Source organism: Sorex fumeus, unplaced genomic scaffold (assembly GCF_029834395.1).
Source record: "Sorex fumeus unplaced genomic scaffold, SorFum_2.1 ptg000265l, whole genome shotgun sequence".
Taxonomy (NCBI): domain Eukaryota; kingdom Metazoa; phylum Chordata; class Mammalia; order Eulipotyphla; family Soricidae; genus Sorex; species Sorex fumeus.
The window spans coordinates 12,282,909-12,306,287 of NW_026606322.1; the positions used below are offsets into that span (position 1 = coordinate 12,282,909).

The window sequence follows — 23,379 nt, forward strand, 5'->3', positions numbered from 1 at the left end:
CAATCCCTGGCATCATATAAGGTTCTCTAAGCACCTTCAGGAGTGATTGCTGAACAAAGAGGCAGAAATAAGCCCTGAGCACCTCCAGGCATGGCCCCATGATAAAAACAAAATAAAACAACCCCTGATAAAACACTGGCATAATAATAGGTATCTAAGCCAAAGCATACTCAGAAATTTTGCTTAGTCAACCAGATTTTTCCTGCTTGGTTTCCTCATTAATGAATAAAATAAATCTCTGACATTTCTCCAGGTTTTTTTTCTCTCTCCTTTTTTTTCACATAGGGGTTGTGTTTACTTTTTGGAAATCATGCTTTCAATTTGGAGGTCCCGCTGAAATGTGCAAGTGATCTCAGCCTGCAGAGTCAATTACACTACATTGCTCATAAAGTTCATCTCACAGGCTAGAAGCCCAGGCACCGTTTTTCTTGGCTCTTGGAGCAAATCCCAAACGGGGGCAGAACTTCACCTTTTCAGATCACACTTCTTTGCAGTTTTTGTTTTCCTGTCTCTGAATTTTTGTTTCTGTTTTAGATTCTCCTTGGTCACGTTTGATCCGAGAGTTGATTTGCACACATACAAGTCCCTCTCACTTTTACCAGCAGTGACTGGGAATTTGGTTTTAGGGTCCAACTACTGAGACATCTGTCAAGTTGAAATGGAATTTAGCTTTGCTTAGGTAAGAGACCACTGAACTCTGATTATTATTATTGTAGCTTAAAATTTATTGCTACTTTGTTTTTTTGAGAGGTCAAATTAGCACAACACTATATGCTCAATGAAAACAGTTTTTGAGTTCTAGAACAGTGAGATTTTGTGTGCCAGTGTTTACTTTAATTTGTAGCAGAAACTACATTATTTATGCTGTAGTTCTTTCTTTGTGTCTCTGTAACTAAGGGACAGAATCACCATCCATGGAGTGAAATATTTCTCTAATTCTTGAGGTTAATAGAAAATTGCAGTTTTGTCTTGATAACAAAGCAGATTGGTTTATAAAGACTAATAAACATTTAAATAGCATCCTCCAGATTTAAAAATGTTCTAATTATTTAAATGTGTTCTTCCTTCTTTTTAAATTTTATTTATATATTTCGTCTTTTGGTTTGAGGGCCACTTCCACCGATGCTCAGATTCCTGGATCTGTACTCAGGAGTCATTTCTGGTTATGCTCAGGGGTCATACGGGATGCCAGGGATTGAACCCAGCCATGTGCAAAGAAAGTGCCTTACCTGCTGTACCACCACTCAGGCCCTCCTTACCTCTTAAAATAGGGGGCACTCCTTTGGTGCCCTGGGGGATCGATTCCCAATATCTGATCCACATGCCTGTGGTGTGAGCCAAACAGTCAAGTGGTTTGTTGGAATGGTGCTCTACAGCCACCAATTACACCCAATGATGCTAGGGGGACTGTGCAATGCTGGGGACCAAACTCAACGTTTCACTCATTCTAGGTACCTGCTCTTTATGTACATTATCTCCTCAGTGCAGATATACTCTCCTCTCCTTTCTCATCAGAACCTCTGACTTTAAAAGCATTTTTCCCTTAGAAGACACGTTTACCTATACAAACTAGACTGATTTTTAAAAATGGCATAAAATATAGCTATATGTATTTACCTTGATTTATCTGTGCATTTAATGATATAATTTTATTTTAAAAATGTTTGGGGGCCAGAAAACAAGTTCAACCAGCTAAGTGCACATGCAAGGCAGAGAGGCAGGAATGCATGGTTGAGTGTAGCCCAAGAACAAAAAAATAAATAAATAAAAACAAGTAAGTTTAGACTTGTTGGGGCTTTTTTTTTTTTTTTTTTTTTTGCTTTTTGGGTCACACCCGGCGATGCACAGGAGTTACTCCTGGCTCTGCACTCAGGAATTACTCCTGGGGGACCATAGGGGATGCTGGAGGACCATAGGGGATGTTGGGAATCAAACCCGGGTGGGCCACGTTCAAGGCAAATGCCCTACCTGCTGTGCTATCTCTCCAGCCCCAAGTTTGGACTTGTTTTTATCATAAAAAGACTACTTCATCAGAACTTTTAAATGTCTTATATGACTTCAGACTAAGTTAAGATTATTTGCAAATAATGTTTAAGAAAAATATAAAATGAGGAATTTCCATATTCCTAATTTAAAATACAAAGTTTAGTTGAGAAATTAATTATAATGGTGACAGACCTTTCATATAAATAATAGGTATGTTTCACAATATATCAGCTGAAACGTTATTTTTATATCTTAAGTTAAATACATTTGTCTTCAAGTGTCTGGTTGTTCCAGAAAGTGAAAGACAACCATGGAGAACAAAAGTTGATTATAAAGGTTAAAGATTATAAGTCTGTAGGAAAGGAACTTTATATTTGCAAAGAGAAACTCTATTAAGAAATAATGGTAAAGTATTGGCAACAGTTATACAACTTTGATGATTTTACACATAAAATAATCTATTTAATATTGGGTTTTAATTTTTGCTTTTTTAATTTCTGGCTACACCCAGCGGTGCTAGGGGACAACTTCCAGCTCAGTGCTTGGCCGTCACTCCCAGGAATGTGTGGGGAAGATGCTGTGCCAGGACTCAGACTCCAGAGATTCATGTGTTCCAGCCCTTTGAACTACTTCTCCAGTCAGTATCTCACATGCCATTAAAGTAGCATTTCTGTTGAAATGGAGAAACTGCAAAAAGCAGCCTACATTTACACAAAGCAGAAGGTTATATTTTAACTGTAATTTGTCCAGAGAGTAGAAATTCAGTATCTCACAAGAATAACTTTTGTGCTTTGTGCAAATGGTACATAATCTTGCACATTTAAAATGATCTCCAAAGGAAAGTGCCTGCCACAGAGACAGGCTCGGGGCAATGGGGTGGCAGGAGGGAAACTTGGGACACTGGTGGTGGGAAATGCACACTGGTGCAGGTGTGGGTGTTGGAACATTGTATTACTGAAACCTGACCATCAACAGCCTGGTAACTGTGTATCTCATGGTGATTCAATTTTTAAAAAATGAATAAATTTAAAAAATAAATAAAATAAAATTACCTCCAAGATGTTAATTTCTGATTGATTTAAGTTTACTGTGTGCTATAAAATAATCGACCATTACTTTATCAGTGAAACTGCAGACATTTATTGTTCTCAGACATCCACAGTCCTATATATCCTATAGGATGATTTCATCTATAGAAGATAAAATCTGTGGAAGATAAAATCTTCTCTTATTAGCATTTGATTTTGACTTCCCAAAATTAAACTCTAATTGAAAAAAAATTAGACTCAAACAATTTTTAATTTTCCCCAGAGAATTCTTGTGTAATAACAAAGATTTATCCTAAACTATACAGAAAGAATGCTAGAAGTAATTTGGCTTATCTGCTAAGCCCCTTATTTTTAAGTAACTCAACGCTGTCAAGAATTGCTGGAAAAATATGTCTATGAGAAGTCTAGCCTTCTCTAAGCTAATTTTTCCCTGGCAAAAAAAAAAATTAGAATACAGATAAAAGTTCATAAACTGCATACTTTACAGAAAGATCCTAGATGTAAGTCAACGCCCTCACTCTCTATCACTCTTTCCTACCTTTATGAGAAACAACAATGATTTTTAAAAACTAAATCTTATGTCCTGAGACTTTAACTTTTTTTTTTCTTTTTTGGGGTCACACCCGGCGATGCTCAGGGGTTACTCCTGGCTCTTGCACTCAGGAATTGCTCCTGGCGGTGCTCGGGGGACCATATGGGATGCTGGGAATTGAACCTATGTTGGCCATGTTGGCTGCGTGCAAGGCAAACGCCCTACCCGCTGTGCTATCGCTCCAGCCCCGACTTTAACTTTTTACTCTTCTTGCTGATAGTGTTTGTCAAACTAACCACAAATTACCCACCATCACTTGGTCTTATCTTCCCTGCTTTTCTCTCATGCTTTTTAATAACTCTGCTTAAGAGTAGACTAAAATGTCTACAAAGATAGATTTTTCTCAATACTTTGTTGAGAGAAATTCACTCAGTACTCTTCCTTCTTCATAGTTCAAAGAAGATTTTGATAAAAAACTTAATTTTTAACTGACATTGGATTGATAAGTAAGGGCACTATGAAGCAGCAAGCTCAGATATTTGGGGAGCAGTTTTTAAATACAGAGAGAGAGAGAATTTCAAAAAATCAATTATGTCACAAGATACTATGTAACAAGAATGACAACAAAGGAACTAAGTGGAGTGATACCAAGTATCATATGTTTTACAAAATTACTGGTATTCTTGTTAATGTTTGCTTTTCTAATAGGGAGATATCTTTTAGCATTCATTTTCATCTGACATTCAATTTGATCTGACTTCTTCAGACTAATAAAATATTTTTAGTTTAGTTTTATTTTGTTTTGGCGCCATACCTGGTTGTGGGCTTCTGGCTTTGTGCTCAGGGATTATCCCTGGCAGGGCATGGGAACCCTATGGAATACTGGAGATCAAATCCAGGTCTGTCACGTGCAAAGCAAGTACTCTACTCACTGTACTATTGCTTTGGCCCCTAGTGAATTTTTCTTTTAAAATGTAGCTTGTTGTTCTATGTAGTTCAGAATCCAGAAAGAAATTCTACCAGGTACTTTTTTTAAAACGGTACTACTATTGATTACATAGGCTTGATAAGAGTATCCTTTTATTGGGATGATAATCAGACAAGTAAAACTTTAAAACTGAGATCAAACCTAAAAAGTTATTTTTAAATATAAGCTTCCTAAGAAGGTTTTTTTTTTCTTTGCTTTTTGGGCCATACCCGGCGATGCACAGGGGTTACTCCTGGCTCTTCACTCAGGAATTACTCCTGGTGGTGCTCGGGGGACCATATGGGATGCTGGAAATTGAACCTGGGTCGGCCGAGTGCAAGGAAAATGGCCTACCCACTGTGCTATCGCTCCAGCCCAGAAGTTATTTTTAAATATTAGCTTCCTAAGATCATAAATGGCTGCTTTGCAAAGTTACAAATGTACGGTCATGAGTTCAAATTCCCACTGTCTCACATACGTAGGGCATGATCCTGGCAATTCTGCTGCTTGTAAATCCTGGTGCTGCAAGCAATTTCCTGCCACACCACTGAGAGTTGTGTGTGAGCACTACACATAGTGGTGTGACTATTGCAACTAAAACTATGTGCGAGCATCACCTCTAGGAAGTGCAATCCCTGACTCATACCTGTATGAGCACTACAGAAACCCCTAGGGAGCACCACAACCATTACTTGTCTCAATGTCTCAATGAAGAGCATGAGCCTCAGCGAGTGCACGTGTAAGCATTACTAAAGGAATGCAAACCTCAGTGAGCACCATGGCTGAGAGTACAAAAAAATGCAACCTGATATTAAGTCTGGTGAGTACCATAGCCGAAACTGTGTGAACTAACCATGTAGGTAAAACACCCCTGTCATTATGACAATGGCAATGCTGAAGAGAAAGCGAAAGTGGAGAAGGAACTTAAAAAGAAACAAACCCAGGGTTGGATAAATAGTACAGTGGATGAGGCACTTGTTTTGTACACAGTCAACCCAGGTTCTATCCCTGGCGACCACACACAGTTAGGAGTAATCCCTGAGCACAGAGTCAGGGGTAAGCTGTGAGCACTGCCAGGTATGGCACCAAGACAAAAAAAAAAAATCTTTGAAATCTTTTAATCTTTTAAAAATAAAAATAAGGGACTTGAGCGACAGCACAGTGGGTAGGGTCTTTGCCTTACACGCGGCCGACCCAGGTTCGATTCCCAGCATCCCAGTCCCCCAAGCACTGCCAGGAGTAATTCCTGAGTGCATGAGCCAGGAGTAACCCCTGTGCATCTCCAGGTGTGACCCAAAAAGGCAAAAAAAATAAATAAAAACAAGCTTCATTTCATCAGATATGATAATTCATTACTAAAGAGAAAAATTGTAGACTCATAATTGGAGTCAACACCCATCAGTTCTCCCCAAAGTTGAACTAGCTTTACAGCCTATGGAGACCACCTACCTTATAAACAGGCAGTAAGGACAGTCATTCCCTCAATTACCAGGAATCTTAACAGATTTGGGGAAACTAGAGGAATTCACCTTTGGAGGCTATCAGAATAAAAAATCTGTCACACAGGACCACCATCTAAAAGTCTCACCCTGAAGTTCTTTTTTTAGGGTTTAGCCATTCATTTAAATACACAGTTATTAATCAGGATATTTGAAAACATGATAAGGATAGACACTAATGCATCAAAAATTATGGGGGATGCAGTGATTCATTTATAAATTTTAAACAAGTTCTGTTCTTTACAGATACAAATGGTTTGTTTATTATAAACCAAAGGTTACAATTTTATTGTCCTATAGGCATGAACTACTTTTGTATGAAACTCAGAAATCTTATCCTAGTCTGCTTTCTTTGAGTAACTAAAATACTTTAATATTTATATACATTTGCAAGTCAACTTCACCCTCTTGTGTTTCTTTCATTAAGGAAAAAGTTTATAATGGATAATGGTTAAAAATAATCTTATTATATATGTGATTATAGATAACATATATTATAGATACATATCCTTTAAAATTACATTTAAAGGAAAATAATTGGAATGAAGAGATAACTCAAGGGTTGGATGCGTGCCTGACATACACAAGACCCCAAGTTTAATTCCAGGCATGGCATGTTCATGACTGGGAATAGTCCTGGTGACCCCCAAAAGGGCTGGAGCAATAGCACAGTGGTAGGGCATTTGCCTTGCACACAGCCAGCCCAGCTGAGCCGGGTTCGATTCCTCCGCCCCTCTCAGAGAGCCCAGAGAGCTACCGAGAATATCTCACCTGCATGGCAAAGCCTGGCAAGCTCCCCGTAATGTATTCGATATGCCAAACACAGTAACAACAAGTCTCACGCTGGAGATGTTACTTGGCCCGCTCGAGCAAATCGATGAATAACGGGAGGACCATGACTGTGACTGTGACCCCCAAATACCTCTAGCCCAAGAAGCACATCACCATGCCTGAACATTGAACCACCCAGCCTGCACGGCCAGGCTAAGCATCACCAAGAATTGCTCACTGATCCTCTATTGGGGAAGTTCCCCAACTCCCAAAGTTCTATTATTATTGAGTGTAAAATAATAAAGGGAAAAAAGGGAAAATAGAAAAATGTAGCAGTTTGATCTCATTCATTATTGTCACTCTCATGCTTTCTGCTTTCTTGTTTTCAAGATTTTCCACAATAGAGATTAAAGAGAAAAAACACAATAAACTTCATAAGTTTGTGTAGCAAGGAGTTGTGTTGCATACTAATTAACAAAGCTGAAGAGCCTACGAGATGAGTGGTGTAGGGAAAAAAGGCTGAACATCATTTAGGCAACTTTTCAACTTTGCCGAACAGGGCAATGCTGGAGGGCAACTGTGAAAAAAAATATAGTGCCTAATTCTTGGTGAATCATTATTTCACGGATGACCTATAATGTCATGCGCATTCAAGTTTAATAAAATAAATAACCAAAGTCAGTGTTTTCGCATTGTCTTGGAAGAAACTTTTGGTAAGATCTAAGAAGCTCAGTGAAATTCACAACTACCTTTTTTAGAATGGATGCCTGTGAGAACTCTGCAAAGCGACTTAATACAACATTAGGCATCTAGTCTTCAAGAACACATCCACGTGTGATCATCAACAGCCATCTGGGGAAGAGTAGGAGGGCGGGAGATATTCTAGGAAGAAAGCGCAGTGGGCAGCGCACAAGGAAATTCTACAGATATCCTCGGGGTCCTCCTACCCCGGAGCAGATACATCAAAGAGTGAGGTCAGGGGAGAGAGAAAGATTACCAAGCGCTGCATCTCCTGCTCCCTGAGGCGCTCCTCCCTCTGCCTGCGGTGGTACTCCATCAGGTCGTCCCGCCCAGAAACGGAGCTGATGCTGCCTTTGCGCTCTCGCAGGGCAGGCTGCGGGGTTCCCGAGGCCTGTCTCAGACTGTCCAGATCTGCATCATCCAACTCCGATCCGCAGGAGAAGTTCCTCCGGGCCAGAAACATGCGGTGGTCCGTCTCCCCGGGAAGAAAGGAATGGCCCGAGCTGAGGCCAGAGTAGGGAGCCCGGTCCAGGTCGTCGGAGGCGCAGGACGAGGTGGAGGCCAGGAGCATCTTGCGGGCCACCCTGGGGCTGGCCGGGACGCTCAGGGCTGAGCTGACGTAGGGGTGGCCCTCGGACACGGAGCTCTTGTAGGGGACGGCCCCTGAGCTCAGAGAGGAAAAATTCAGGTAATTGTCATTGTCGATGAAGCCGTGAGGTAGATCCTTCTCCCCCAGTTTTGTGCGTTTGGCGTTGCCCAGCGAGTTCCTGGGGGGCAGCGTAAAGGGCGCGAGCTGGTGCTCGGAGGCGCGGTACAGCCTGGGCAGGGAGCGGCTGCAGGCGCCCAGGTGGCTCAGGCTGCTGCTGGAGTACTTGCGGGCTCTCGCAGGCGCGCTCTCGGGCTCCCTGGGCCGGGACAGCTTGGCCTGGAGGCTCGGGTGGTCCTGCAGGCTCATCTTCCTGGCCTGCTTGGGGCTGGAGGGCATGCTGGCTGCCCCCGACCTGCTGGCGCCCGCCGCGCTCCCGTTCCACATGGGCAGCAGCGAGCCCGACGCCTTGCGGCCCTCCAGCGCGCCCAGGAAGTACACGTTGTCGTGGGACTTGTTCCTCGGGCTGTATTTGGAGTAGGGGGGCTTCTCGGAGAGCCGCAGGGACCGCTCACTGTCCCGGCCGGCGTGGGGGTCCCAGTCCGCTCTGCCGAGGGGGTACCCGCTGAGCGAAGGCGGGCTGCTAAGCAAGGGAGCGGGGCATTTCAGGGCCACACTCTTGTCGGCCCCCTCACTGGGGTACTGCTTGCCCCCCTGGATTTTGGCCAAGGAGGGGCTGCTCCGGACACTGGACCCCAACGGGGAAGGGCTCCGCTTCCCCGGCGTGGGCTGCGAGAGGGTTAAATAGGAGCCCGAGTAGTCCCCGTTGGCCTTAAACCGCAGGCTGGAGGAATACTTCTTGGGGCTCAGGCTCTCCATCATGTTGTGGGAATCACTCTCCAGGGGACTGGTCACCAAGCTGGCCTCTAAGTTGCCGTTTTGCAAATCCAGCTGCTTTGGAGAGTGGCTATGCTCTGCCATCTTCTCGTTGGAATCTGGAAAGGAAAACAGGAGAGAAAGTTTTACTGGAGAAGATTAACAACCAGCTCTCTCCCCCTCCCTCCCTTCTTCCTTCTCACTTTCTAAATAAAACTTTTTTTTTTAAAAAAAAAAGAAATACCAACCACTTATGGGCTTTCATCTGAGAGAACGTGACAAAGTCTTAACAAAGATTAAAGCTCAACTCTCTCTGTGTGTCTCTCTGTCTCTCTCACTTTATCTTTCTGTGTCTGTCTCTGTCTCTGTGTCTGTCTCTGTCTCTGTCTCTGTCTCTCTCTCTCTCTCTCTCTCTCTCTCTCTCTCTCCTCACATTTCCTAAATAAACTTTTTTGTTATTTTTTAAATACCAGAACCAGAATGAGAGTACACCAGGTCAGGCTTTTGCCTTGAGTGTGGCAGACCCCAATTCACATCACTAAGCACTACCAGGGGTCCTCCCCGAGGACAGGGATGGGAACGGCTCCTGAGCATCACCAGGTATGACCTCAAATCCCCATATCCTCGAAAAATAACAAAAAAGACATTTTTCATTTGTCAGCCTTCATCTGAACAAATAGTCCTGCGGTCTCTGTGTTAGTAATAAACAGAATAAAACTGTACAGCCAAATGAAGAATAAAGACTGCTGATCTGGGATGCTTTCTGTACAAAAGTGAAATACCTTAGGAGGATACCAATGGCATTTGAGAGGAATAAATCCCGAATCACATACACATGCAGGATTAGGCTGGCACATGAAAAGGACAGTTTCTTTTCGTCTGTGGAGGACCACCTGCTTCTTGACAAACACCCCCAAGGATGAAAAAACAGGCCCTCCTTTAGATGTCTGTGCTAGAAACTTTGAACTGCTCAGGAGACCTGAGGAAAAACTTTTGTCAGAAAACATTTGTTAGACATACTTCGAAAACATGAGTGAAAAGAATTCGTTTTCTGATTCTAATCAATAATATTAGAAGACATCTTTTTAAAAGGAGGCAATAAGAATTTCCCTCTCAATATAAACACTTAGTAAAGTCTCTGAAAGCGCTAGGAAAAGGCAGGTAACAGAGGAAAGAGAGCGGGAGAGACAGTACAGGGGTCACAGTGACTGCCTTGCTTGTGGTTGATCCCAGTGCAAAGCCCGTCATCGTATGCCTCCCTGAGCATGGAGCACTGAAGAGAGGGGCCCCTGAGCACAGGAAACAGAGTAGCCTGAGCTCTGCCAGTTGCGCCACCCAAACCAAAAACAATGATAAAATAATAGGGGGGAAAGTGTGCACGAGTCAGGGTGAGGGTGAAATATTGAAAACTGATGTACCCCAAAATGCATGATGCCCAACCTTGATCTCAAACTCCCTTATTGGAGACCCTTTTCTCTCATCTTCACTGACCTGAAAACCCCTGTTCCTCAAGGCTCAGATTAGGAAACTATCTTCAATTTTTCCAAAAAAAAAAAAAAATATGAACCTACCTACAAACTGCCCCTGGTGTCATGTAATCTCATCTACGGCAAAGATCCAAAGCCTATAAAAACAAGCTCCTGGAAGAGAGCGATGCAGTTTCTCCCTCTCAAAGAGCCCGGCAAGCTACAGAGTATCCCGCCCACACAGAGAGCCTGGCAAGCGACCGGTAGCGTATTCGATATGCCAAAAACAGTAACAAAAATGGGTCTTATTCCCCTGACCCTGAAAGAGCCCCCAAAAGGCCATTGTGCTACGCCAGCACGCAACAGGGACAACTAGAAACGTTACTGGTACCCACTTGAGCAAATCTATGAACAACAGGACAAGTGACGAGTGACCCACAAGAATACATCTGAGGCTCTATGGGGTATGTGTCACACAAGTGCAAGGTGGCAAGTTTGGTCCTTAGCCCTGACTCACAACCATGAGTGTCATCACTGGCACAACCATTGAGATGCCAGTGACACAAGCGTGCAACATCGCTACACAAGCATGTATGTGCGCACCAGTGCCAAAAGTGTTCACACATCACAACCACGAACATCACTGAACATCACAACAATAACAAAGGGAGTGGCAAGGGAAGAGGATAAAAAGAAATCAAAAGTTTAGTCTATCAAAATGTTTCACACAAATTCTCACTACCCAGAACAAGCCTTACAGTTCTGATTAAGAAAGACTTTCTTATCATCCTCCAAGTAAGGATACAATGTAAACATCCTCACCCAGCCCTGGTGTTAATAAGGCTGCCTCCCAACTCCTCAGGCGCCTCAGACACCAGTTATTACATCTCTGGTCTCTTTATAAACTACATTGTTTGCAGCTAGTTATCAATTTAATAATGTGCTTGTTTCTGTAACTGGGTACAAGTCTGGGGAAGAGAATCACGTCTAGTGATTCAAGCTTATCTCCACCTCTCCAGACTTTCATCATCCCATAGGTGAGCACTCCGGGTACACAAGCTTTCATTTCAGTCCGCATCCCCCCACTTCCTCCAGACCTGAGTGGCTTCTCATCCTCACAGATTTCATGGGCAAACTCAAGCAGCCCAAGGAGGAACTGTTTCTCATCCACACAGGGGAGGGCTGGAGTCCCAGTGATGACTGAATACCTCACACCCTACACAGCTACAACTTCCCTCACAAGTTAATGCCTTGGGTTCACTATCCTCCAACCCCAAATCCTAACCTTACATGATGACATTATTTTTTAAAGTAAAACTCAAAGATTTTCCTTTAGGATTGCCCCCCAGGTGGCTTCTGGCTCTGCCATCTGACTGACCTATTCTTCTATTCCTCATCAGTACTCTCTCCCCACCCCCCCCTCCAAGACAATTGTCCCTCTCAGCAACTGTCAACTGATGCAAGTTCTAGCCTGAAAAGCAACACCACCCTGGGTTAAGACTTACTTTACAGTGGTGGAGAATGAAAACCAAGATAGGCCCTCATCTTGATCCGTTCTATTGATGATTAACATCAGGTTGTTTGTCACATTAAAACTGTACAAACCAGAGCCAGAGAGATAGCACAGGGGTTAAGATGCTTGCCATGTATGTGGCTGGCCCTGGTTCTATCTAGAACCACACATGGATCCTAAATTACTGCTAGGAGTGATCCCTGCAGTTGTCCGGGATCAAAAAACTGAGATCAGAACTCCCTATTCCCCATAAAGAACTTATGCCTGCCTCAAGTTATATATTTTTGTGTTTTTTTTAATTCTTTTTCTTTTAAAAATTTAACTTTTAAAATATTCATGATGATTTATTACACTTAATATTTCAACATCAATCTCACCACTTAGTGTACCTTCCTACCACCATTATTTCCAATTTTCCCAATCACCTTTTAAGCCTGCCCCCATCAGGTAACATAATTTTTGCACTGAAGAAACTAGGATATAGGTGGATCCAGAAATGACAATTATTTTGTGGAAGGCAGTGCAGAGCCAGGAGGAACTCCTGAGCACTGCCAGGTGTGATCCCAAAAGCAAAACAAGGAAGCTTAATTTTGAGTTCAGCAGTAAAGACTAATGGGGTTTTTTTTTTCCTTTTTGGGTCACACCCAATGAAGCACAGGGGTTAATCCTGGTTCTGCATTCAGGAGTTACTCCTGGCCATGCTCAGGGGACCATATGGGATGCAGGGAATTGAACCCCGGTCGGCCGCATGCAAGACAAACGCCCTACCCGCTATGCTATTGCTCCAGCCCATTATTTTTTTATCATAAAATGTTTTGATATATTTGAGTCTGTTTGTAAATGCTACTTAATGTAAATTGTTGTAAATGCTACTTAATGATCCAAATGGAATATCACCAAACTTTATTTAGGCAATAAAAAACAGAGAGCATTAAACCACTGTTTCTTATAAGGTGGCAACCTTCGTTTCCCCTCACTTTCTCAGACTTTTTTCTTTTTTTCATTAATGTAGAAGTACTGCTATTTATTCAGCCATTGATTAAACTGATAGAATTGGACATGAACTCCACAGACTTTTTCTTAAATCAAAAAAGTCTAACTACTGAGCACTTTGGAAGAAAAAAAACCCAAAATGTTACTGAACAGTATTTTTTTTTTCACAAATATATCTGGTGGAGAAATAAATGTTGCATTCTTATTTCTCAGATGTGGTTTATTATTTGCAAGTAATAAGCTTGTTAGTCTCTTTCCCAGAGACTATGAATCTAATTTGAATGGAGGTGCATTATAGAGCACATTTAGAGAAATATTCATGTTTGATATCTGTCTTCTAGTTCAACCTTACTGGATCCATGGCTATATATAAAGGCTGTTCATTTATAGATTTATCTCAAGTACAGATTGGGAATTGATTTATTTCTCTGAACTTTAGTTTGTCTACAATAGCTGATTGGCTATGTACACTTGTATCAACATCAATGCCATAAATCAATTCAACTTGAAAGTTGAAGAATCAGCTAAACTAAACCTTTCAAAACTAAAGGGTAATATGGGTCGGAGAGCCCGGCAAGCTACCGAGAGTATCTCGCCCGCACGGCAGAGCCTGGCAAGCTACCCATGACATATTCGATATGCCAAACACAGTAACAACAAGTCTCATGATGGAGACGTTACTGGGCCTGCTCGAGCAAATCAATGAACAACGGTCCTCACGGGAGGACCGTGACCGTGACTGGTATTTCTTTCCTTCCCTACTTTCAGCGTATTCTTTACATTTCCAGTGAGAACACATGAAAAGAGACTCAGAATGGAAAAAATCTAAGAAAATGTAGAATCATTTACATTTGCAATACAGTAATCCTCCCTCCTATCCACATTTTTATTTTCTGTAATTTTAGTTACCTCTGGCCACCACCTGGCCCCCTGGCGCCGTGTAATCCCATCAGCGGCCAAGACTCAGAGACTATAAAATGCAGATCCCGGAATCGCGTGGCCGCATTTGCGGCCGCGTGACATCTTATCAGAACTTTTTTTTAATGACATCTTATTGTCTCTTTTCTACTTTGGACAAACTTGCATGCTATCGAATGTAGCCTGCCCACAGGGCAGAGTCTGGCAAACTCCCCGTGGCATACCAAATATGCCAAATACCAGTAACAATGATGGGTCTCATTCTCCTAAAGAGCCTTGAATATAATCTCAGGGCTAGGATGAAAGAGACGTTACTGGGGCCTGCTCGAGGCAATCGACGAATAACAGGATGATGAAATGAAAAAAAATGAAAAAGTTACCTCTGGTCATCTGAGTTCCAAAAGTATTACTTAAAAAATAAGATATTTTGAGAGAGGGGCCACAATCGCACAAATTCATTGTAAGTGTAATTCTCTGATTTGTCATTGCTATTGTGTACCTATAGGGGCTGGAACAATAGCACAGTGGGTAGGGCGTTTGCCTTGCACGCGGCTGACCTGAGTTCAATTCCTCCGTCCCTCTCAGAGAGCCCGGAAAACTGCCGAGAGTATCCCACCCGCGTGGCAGAGCCTGGCAAGCTCCCCGTGGCGTATTCAATACACCAAAAACAGTAACAAGTCTCACAACGGAGACATTACTGGTGCTAGCTCACTCGAACAAATCGATGAACAATGGAAGGACAATGTCTTTTTTAGGACACAATGCACTGATACTTAACTATCATAGGTATGCATGTACCTATGAAAATACATCTACATAGGCTTTCAGCCACCCATATCTTATAACCTATTTCCTGAGGAGACAAGGGTCTACTTAGTATAGTATACTTTGAAGGAAAACTGGAGTATGGGCAAGAAGAGCGGAGTCAGCTAGGAGTAGAATGGAAGAGTGTGTTTTTAATTCCCCAGTGACAAGTGGGGGAATGATTGATCAAAACACTGCACACAGGATGCTTCGGAGACTGCAGCAGAGTTCAGATGCAGTTACGAGGAGGAAGAAGTAGAAGGTGAGAAATGAAGGGCAGTGTCACATAAAGAGCTGCCACAGCGGCAAGAAAGACGGCCAGGGGAGAAAAGAGGCCTCTGTCGGTGTGTACGAGAACACAGTCCGGCTTTTTGACCTACAGCACTGTGTTTATTTATGACTTCCTGTATATTTTATGTAAACAAAAACGAAGTCTCACTGACATTATAAAAGCACTGCATCACGTTCCTGGGGAGGCCAAGCAGTGCCTAGCTAGGGTTTGAAGGGCTGCACATTTTATCTGTGTGTCTGTGGAAGGGCCTGGAAAAAGGAAAGAGGCATCTGGTGCCCATCTGACAGAAAAGACAACAACGAGAAGCCTACACAGGAAAAAAAGTTAATGTGTGTTGAAGCGTTTGGCTTTTTCCCCAATCCATAAACTTAATCCCCCAGAGCTCTTGTTATTTTACCACCTGAAATACACATCATCTCCTGTCAGTTCGAAGTGTTCTTCAGCTTTTTCACACCTGTGCACCAGCACCTGTCACACAGACCAGCCTATGGATCGTTGGTTATAACCCAAGCAGTAGGTCAGTGGTTTCCAGCCCTTCTACACCTGCGGATCGGCACTGTTGCACGGATGGGTGGTTGAACACCACTGAGTTAGAAAATGCCAGAAGAAGCCATAAGGAGAGCTTTGAAAGATAGCATAGAAAGTTGCAATTCTTTTTCCTTAGAGAAGAAAAGTACTTGAAAAACCAACCTCAAGGATCATTTTAGAATGTCTTGATAGATTGTTTTTTCTTTCGCACAAGTCTGACCTTTGTTTTAAAGTATAACTCAGTAACCCTGTTAAGGAAGTACACAACTGCAACTGACTCCATCTTAGGGACAAGTCAACACAGTGATTTGACAGCCTAGAATTGCCAGGATGGGGGTGATTTTAGTTTCAAGATAATGAAAAAACACCCAGAGTGCAGAGTTTTAAAAAACAAAATAAAATTAAATAACATATTTGTTGGGTTGTGTTGTGTCAGAAGAGCGAGACTTCGAGTTTGACCACTATATCAACACTACTTTCCAGGAAACATTTCCAAGGAAGCTGGGAGGGATTCCAGTCATTCTACCTTGCCCAGCAAAGTCATTTATTAGAATCAGTCAATATAGCAGAAATTGCTTGAAGGAGACTACATGAAAAAGAGATTAAAAAGTGGAACTCATTTTATATTACTGGGCCCAGGGGAAAGAGCAAACTCAGCCAACACAGGAGCAAATTCAGAGTGGCCAGTGATCTGAATCAATGAGAGAGCTCGCCTCAGTAGGTTCCATCTCCAGCACTGAAAGTAAAAACCAAGTTAGACATAAAGAAATTTGAGAGCAAGAGACTGGAGCACATGCCATGTATCCATGCAATAGGCCTGGGTTTGGTCCCCAAAGCATGACCAGGCATGACCTCTCCATGTGGTCCCCAGGTGATCCAACAAACCAAAGCAAATAAAGCACATAAGCACATACAAAAGAAACTAAATTCAGGAAAAAGTTGTTTCTAAAAATTACAGAGATATAGGTGAACATGTTCCTACTATAATAAATTTTGAGTTGCCGCCAGTATCTCTCAAGTTCCCTCAGACGGAGCACAGGCTCTGGGAGCATATAATTGCTGCCTGGTGCCTGGGATTCAAAACTCCACCAGCACACTGGTGGTCCACAAGCTGGTCTCTTTCAGCACTGATGTTTACGATATGGCAATGTTATAAATAAAGCATCTACTGATGACATGTAATTGAATTCAGACACCAGCTTAGAACAATCTCTCAGAAGCAGTGCCATTCTTTTACTGAATTTGGGGCGGGGAGTGTGTATTTTTGTGGTGACCAAGGGCAACACATGGGGCCTTGAAGAGAAGTTTTTACAAGGCTGAAAAGAAAACCTGAGAAATCTATCTCAGCCCCACGTTCCAAGTTTCAGAATAAAGGACAACGGGCAGAAAATTCTGTCCTACTCTCACTAATCCCAACAGGTTGATAAGAGGTGGCTCATCAGAAACTTAAGGGAAACCACGGTCTTCTCCAGCAATTCCTCGTTCATCATGCCAGAAACCCCCACCTTCCCATTATTCAAACACCACCCTTAGTTAAACCCTCCGTCCTCTCAATGCTTACTTGGAAAACGTACCCTCCTTTTCCACAAATATTTCCTTTAATCACAAAATCCTCCTCAAGCTCCTCCAGCTTGGCACATAAGTCTCACCCCACCACCTCAAGGGGGGCCCACACCCATCAGGAAACTGTCTACCCAGCAAATATCCCCAAATATCTCCTCCTCACATTTCACCACCCACAGAGAGTCTACAAGTACCCCTGATGCTCGACCTGCCTGCCTCAATGTCCATCTCCATAGAATCTTTTTACCTGCCACTTGCCTGTCCTAACTTCTTCAAATCTATTGCTTTCATTCTTCCTCCATACTCAAGATTTTTGTTTCCAAAGAAAAAACAGAACAAAAAGCAAAATTACCTGTATTGTTCTCTTAGTCATGGCAGAGCCTTGCAAGCTACCTGTGGCGTATTCGACACGCCAAAAACAGTAACAATAACGGGTCTCATTCCCCTGACCCTGAAAGAGCCTCCCATATGGCAGCGTTGGGAAAGACAAGTAAGGAGAGGCTGCTAAAATCTGAGGGCTGGGACAAGTGGAGACGTTACTGCTGCCCGCTGGAGCAAACCAATGAACAATGGGATGACAGTGACAATTCTCTTTGCAAATAACCATAGCATCAAACAAATTCCCTTGGCTCTGTGTTCACTATCATCGAAATAGCTCCCTACTTGAACCACAGCACTATCTGTTGATACAGGTAGGTTGGTGATAATCTCTTAGAAGATACTTTCCTCACTCAAAAAGATCCCCACCTCCCCAATGCAGGAATATGTTTTAAAGGCAAAATAAAAAGACTATCTCATTTTTTGCAAAAGAAGCCTATTAAAATAGGCAGCTATAAATGCTACTGTGTAGACATGCACACACATAGATACACTGACTGCCCACGTGCAGTCTAACTAACTTGAAGATTTTTTGTGTCTATCAGAGAAGAGTTTTCAGAATCCAGGCAATGTGAGGTATGCTCTGAATTCTCCAGGCGTTGGGATGATGAGGGTAGTACCGGGGGAAGGAGTCCCTGGAATGTTGACGTGATACCTCAGGAACTGATTCGCTTTTCTTTATTCTTACCCCTCCCCCCCAGGAAGTGATCAGTTTTTCTTGACTTTACATTGTTTCTGATTTTAAATTCTTATTTTTTCTTTTTTGTTTGTTCATTATTTTTTTCCTCCACATCCTGCTGTGCTCAGGGCTTCTACTTCTGTGCTCAGGAATCATTCCTGGCAGACTCCAGGGACTATGTGGGGTGCTGGGATTAAGTCAGGTTGGCCGTGTGCAAGACCAACCTTTTGAATTCTTACTTTATTACATTCAAAAAGTATTCAAAGAAAAGAAAGGAGGACCATTAGGGAAAGAACAAATGCGAGGGATGAGAGAGAGGAAAGGGAGAGAGAGAGAGGAAAGAAGGAGAGAGAAGAGGAGGAATGACAGGGATAAAAACATTTGATGCAGATGAAGAAGGAGAAATGAAAAGTAAAAGAAAGTTCCAACTTCTTTCTATCACATAGATGTCTAACCCCAGCTACCATTCCCTCCGTATTTCTTGCCATACTAAAGCATTGTCAAAAACAGACCTTTGAATGGCTTTCAAAAATTCTCCAAAGTACTCATAGCCAACAGCAATAACATACTTCCAATGAGAAGCTTTATGCCCTGTGACCACAAATGACTCTGAAATAAATTTATATTGCTTCCTATTAGAAATTCTTAAGGAGTTTAGAGGACTTGTAGTGAAGATGGTAAAGCAACAATTGTACAGATTTTTAAAAAAACTGAGTACTACTTCTTTAATAAAATTTGTATGACCTTTACGATATTCTTTAGACTATGCAAGGAATCTGGCTGCATGCTTCCTGTGATAACTCTTCAGCCAGAAAGGAAGGCTGGGGAGAAAAAGCAAAAGTAACCTGAAAAACATTTAAATCATTCAAATTCCCTCCCTTTCCCACTTGCAAAATGTCTGGCTTTTACCTAAATCATCAAGATGGAACTTTTACCCACTGAATTCACATTTATAATTATACCACTATAAAAGTAGCTTTAGCAACATTTAAACAGTACTAAATCAGTTAGTATTTACATAAATAATGCAATTAACTTTAACACAATGGTGAGGTAGGATAGGTCTCAAATTAAAAGCAGCTGCCTTTAATTATGAAAATACAGGGGGAAAGAGAAACATTAAGCAACACCATGTAACCTAAATCTAGAATATGGGGAAATGTACAGAAAAAAAATTAACCAAAGTTTTCAATCAGTAAATGGTAAGAGAGGGGGAAAAAACCACAAAGGAAACCGCATTAGATTAAGAGAACTTTAGGACATATACCAATTAAATGCAATCTGTAGTATTCATTGAATCAGGCTTTGAAAAAATCAAATCTTTAGGAAATGTAATGATACAATCAGAGATGTAAGCACTGTTTGGAATATTACTGCCGTTTTTTAATTTAACTATGATAACAACTATGATATCTGTTTAAATCCTAATCTGCAAAAGTTGCATTTTACCTTATTTATGGGTGGAATAATAGATTTAAAATCTGCTTTATAGCAATCCATGTTTAGCGGAGAAATAAATTCTAAGGCTCAAAGATATTAGCATATCTAGATAATTACTGAAGTTGAGGATACATACACATCGCATTTCACTGTATTCTTTTCTTAATTTTTGTGTATATTTAAATTTTTCTATCATAAAATATTTTATAAAATGTACACATTCTTAAATGAGACATTTAAGGGATGCTGTCTCATTTGCCAAGGTGTTGAAAATCAGATGGGCTGGTCACGTAATGAGATTTAAAGACAACCGCTGGACTAGAGCTGTTACAGATTGGATTCCACGAGATGTCAAAAGACCGCGTGGCCGCCCACCTACCAGATGGTCAGACTTCTTCGTCAAGATCATGAACGATCGGTTTGAGGCCCTTCATGTTCCCGGAGCGAACAGATGCCATTGGGCTACACTAGCACGCGACGGGGACAAATGGAGATGTTACTGGCGCCCGCTCGAGCAAATCGACGACTAACGGGAAGTTAAGTGATTAAGTGATTAAGTGATACATTCTTAAAATCAACATAAACAAATTAATATAAATACATACTGACGTGAATATTACAGTAGCTCACTTTACAAAGGATAGATTACATCAGTAGCTTCTAGTTGAGTTTCTTTCTGGGTTTTTGGGCCACACCCACCAGTGCTCAGGGACTACTTATGGCTCTGTGCTCAAGGATCGTTCCTGGCAGTTCTTGGGGACCCTATACAGTGCTTGGGATCAAACTGAACTCTGTCACATGCATAGGAATTGTCTTACCTTCTACATTATTTCTCCTGCCCTTGATTATTCTTGTTTAAGAATACACACACACACACACACACACACACACACACACACACACACACACACACACTTTATGTAATTGTATTGAACGAGACTGAAAAAGGTATGGATTCCTTTTGCTTTGTTCCATTTGTTTTGTCATTGGACCACACTTGGTGGTATTCAAGGCTTATTCCTGACTGTGCTCAGGGATCACTTCTGATTGTGTTTGGGGGACTAAGTGCTGACGATCAAACCCAGCTCAACTGCATTCAGGCAAGGCCCTTACCCACCACTGAGTTATCTCTTTGACCCCAGTTAGATATACTTAAATTATGTTACTGCTTCTTTGAAAATGAGAGATTTCTCCAAGCAGGAAATCATAGAACCAAATTTTCATATTCTTTATGAAATCCTAAAAGAATACTAGTTCAAGATAAGAAATTCTTGTGGAGGGGCTGGAGCAATAGCACAGCGGGTAGGGCATTTGCCTTACACGCAGCTGACCTAGGTTCAATTCCCAGCATCTCATATGGTTCCCCGAGCACCGCCAGGAGTAATTCCTGAGTGCATGAACCAAGAGTAACTCCTGCGCATCACTGGGTGTGACCCAAAAAGCAAAAAAAAAAAAAAAAAGAAAGAAAAGAAAAAAAAATAAATTCTTGTGGAATTCATGCCCACTTCAATCAGCTTCATCAATGGCTCAATAAATAGCAGTACTCCTACCTTAAAAAAAAAAAACAAATTCTATGGGGCTGGAGAGATAGCACAGCGGGTAGGGTGTTTGCCTTGCATGCGGCCAACCCGGGTTCGATTCCCAGCATCCTTTATGGTCCCCTGAGCACCGCCAGGAGTAACTCCTGAGTGCAGAGCCAGGAGTAACCCCTGTGCATCGCCAGGTGTGACCCAAAAAGCAAAATAAATAAATAAATAAAATAAAATTAATATCCCTCTTTAAAAAAATTCTAAAATATTTTCAAATAAATTTTAGATTTCTAGATGCTTCTTATTCCTTATCATTGATATAATTCATCCCTGGGTATAGGTCATTCTCATCAGTCTTCTATAGACTGGGGGTGGGGTGTGGGGGCAGCACTTTTTATTTTTTGATCACCTGAGTGAAGATAAAACCAGAGAAATGGATAGTCACAGAATAATTAAATTGATTATCTGTGTATACCCACCCTTCAAATTTAGGTCCTGAGTCTAGGAGTACTCCAGGAGAAAGCACTCTCTGAGCTTATTTCAAGGAAAATATTGACCTTGGGTACATTTGGATAAAGATATCCTTCCCCCAATCCTCCCCCTATTTTTTTTTTTCAAATTTTGGACCACGTCCAGCTGTGCTCAGGTTTACTCCTGGCTCTGCACTCAGTGACCACTACAGCAGGGTTTGGGAGACCATCTGGGGAGATGGGCATTGAACCCTAGTCAGTCATGTTTAAGTGCCCTGCCTGCTGCAAGATGGCTCTGACCCCTTTCCTTCATTTTTGGTTGTTGTTGTTGTTCTGGGGGCCCAAATCTGGCTGTGGTCAGGGTTTACTCATGACTCTGTGCTCAGAAATCACTTCTGGTCATGCTTGGGGCACCATGGGATGCCAAGGATCAGACCCTGGTTGGCTGTCTGCAAAGCCAGTGCCTTATCTGCAGTGCCTTATCTGCTCTGGCCCCAAGATAGCCTTTCCTGAACCTGAAAAAATGTTTGAACTGCAAGCTGAGCATCGTAGGAGCAAGCTTGCAGTTTTCCACCATCCTGTCCCCCTACTGCACTGTGATCAAATACACTTTAAGATTCACTTTTAATGGGACTGGGGCAATAGCATAGCGGGTAGGGCATTTGCCTTGCAGCGACCAACCCGGGCTCGATTCCCAGTATCCCATATGGCCCCTGAGCACCACCAGGAGTAATTCCTGAGTGAAGAGCCTGGAGTAACCCCTGTGCATTGCTGGGTGTGACACAAAAAACAAATAAATAAATAAATAAATAAATAAGATTCACTTTTGATTATTCCCAAGTAATTCTTTCCAAGCCCTAATATTTTATTTTCCCTGCCTGGCATTAATGATCTGAGGCTAGCCAGGGCCTAAGTAGTGAAAAGAGATGAAACAAACATCAGCAAATCACATGATGCACCCCACAACACTTCTCACTTCTAACACAAAAAATGAGTGCATGGTCCATAACGCAATACAGAAAAACCGATACCCCTACCAATCCTCCAATACTTGACCATTGACTAAATGGACTAGTATGAGATTCCTCATTTTATCCTTTCTGGCTAATTCCCTTTTGCTGAATTGTTGCTGCTAATGAAAAGACGAAAGCTATTAGAACCGGCAGAGATCAATGAATTGAATAAACAGAACGCAATGACGTTTTCACATCTGACCAAAGGACCACCTAATAAAGGAAACGGTTACATTAGGATGTTATTTTTATCGTCATGGCCTATGTACTACAAAGAACACTGGCCAGGCTGCCAGGAACATGAGTCAGGAGACCAGTCCTAGCCCTGGTTCTGCCAAAAGAACCAAAAGAAATGAGAGCTGGAGCAAGTCACTGTGGCTGTCTTCACCTGGTTTTAGCAGAGGTTTGCCTCCATTTGAAACTTCTGAGGGCAAATTAGATGTGCTTTCGGGGCCAAGTTTTAGAGTCTTGTAGATACTGGTTAAATAACACAGACGTGCCAGTTATACAATGCAGGAAATGGAAATGACCACAGAACAGAAACATGCTTTAGAGATAAGGTGGCAGCTACCTAACTGGGAAAAGATTTCACCAATGACATCCCAAGGGCAGGGTAAATAGCTTCAGCTTAACAACGAGGAAGAAGGCCTGTCATAGTTACCATAATGCGATGTAAGCAAGGGTATATGATTCAGCATTATGTATCAGAAATATTTTGTCTGCATTCCCATGACTTGCAATTTCCTTCGTAAATCTTAAGTTGTTTTTGAAAACCGGCTTCAGCAG

At 42.1% G+C, this 23,379-nt stretch overlaps 1 protein-coding gene across 1 annotated transcript in view; it reads right to left on the minus strand.

Annotated features, from left to right (window-relative positions):
• The window catches only part of PHLDB2 (pleckstrin homology like domain family B member 2), a 117,715-nt gene that overhangs the window by 88,869 nt on the left and 5,467 nt on the right, over positions 1-23,379 (minus strand). Inside the window, exon 2 of the mRNA XM_056109422.1 lies at positions 7,802-9,126. Within this exon, the coding sequence (XP_055965397.1) occupies positions 7,802-9,112 (1,311 nt within the window). The 5' untranslated portion in view covers positions 9,113-9,126. The remainder of the gene's footprint in view (positions 1-7,801; positions 9,127-23,379) is intronic.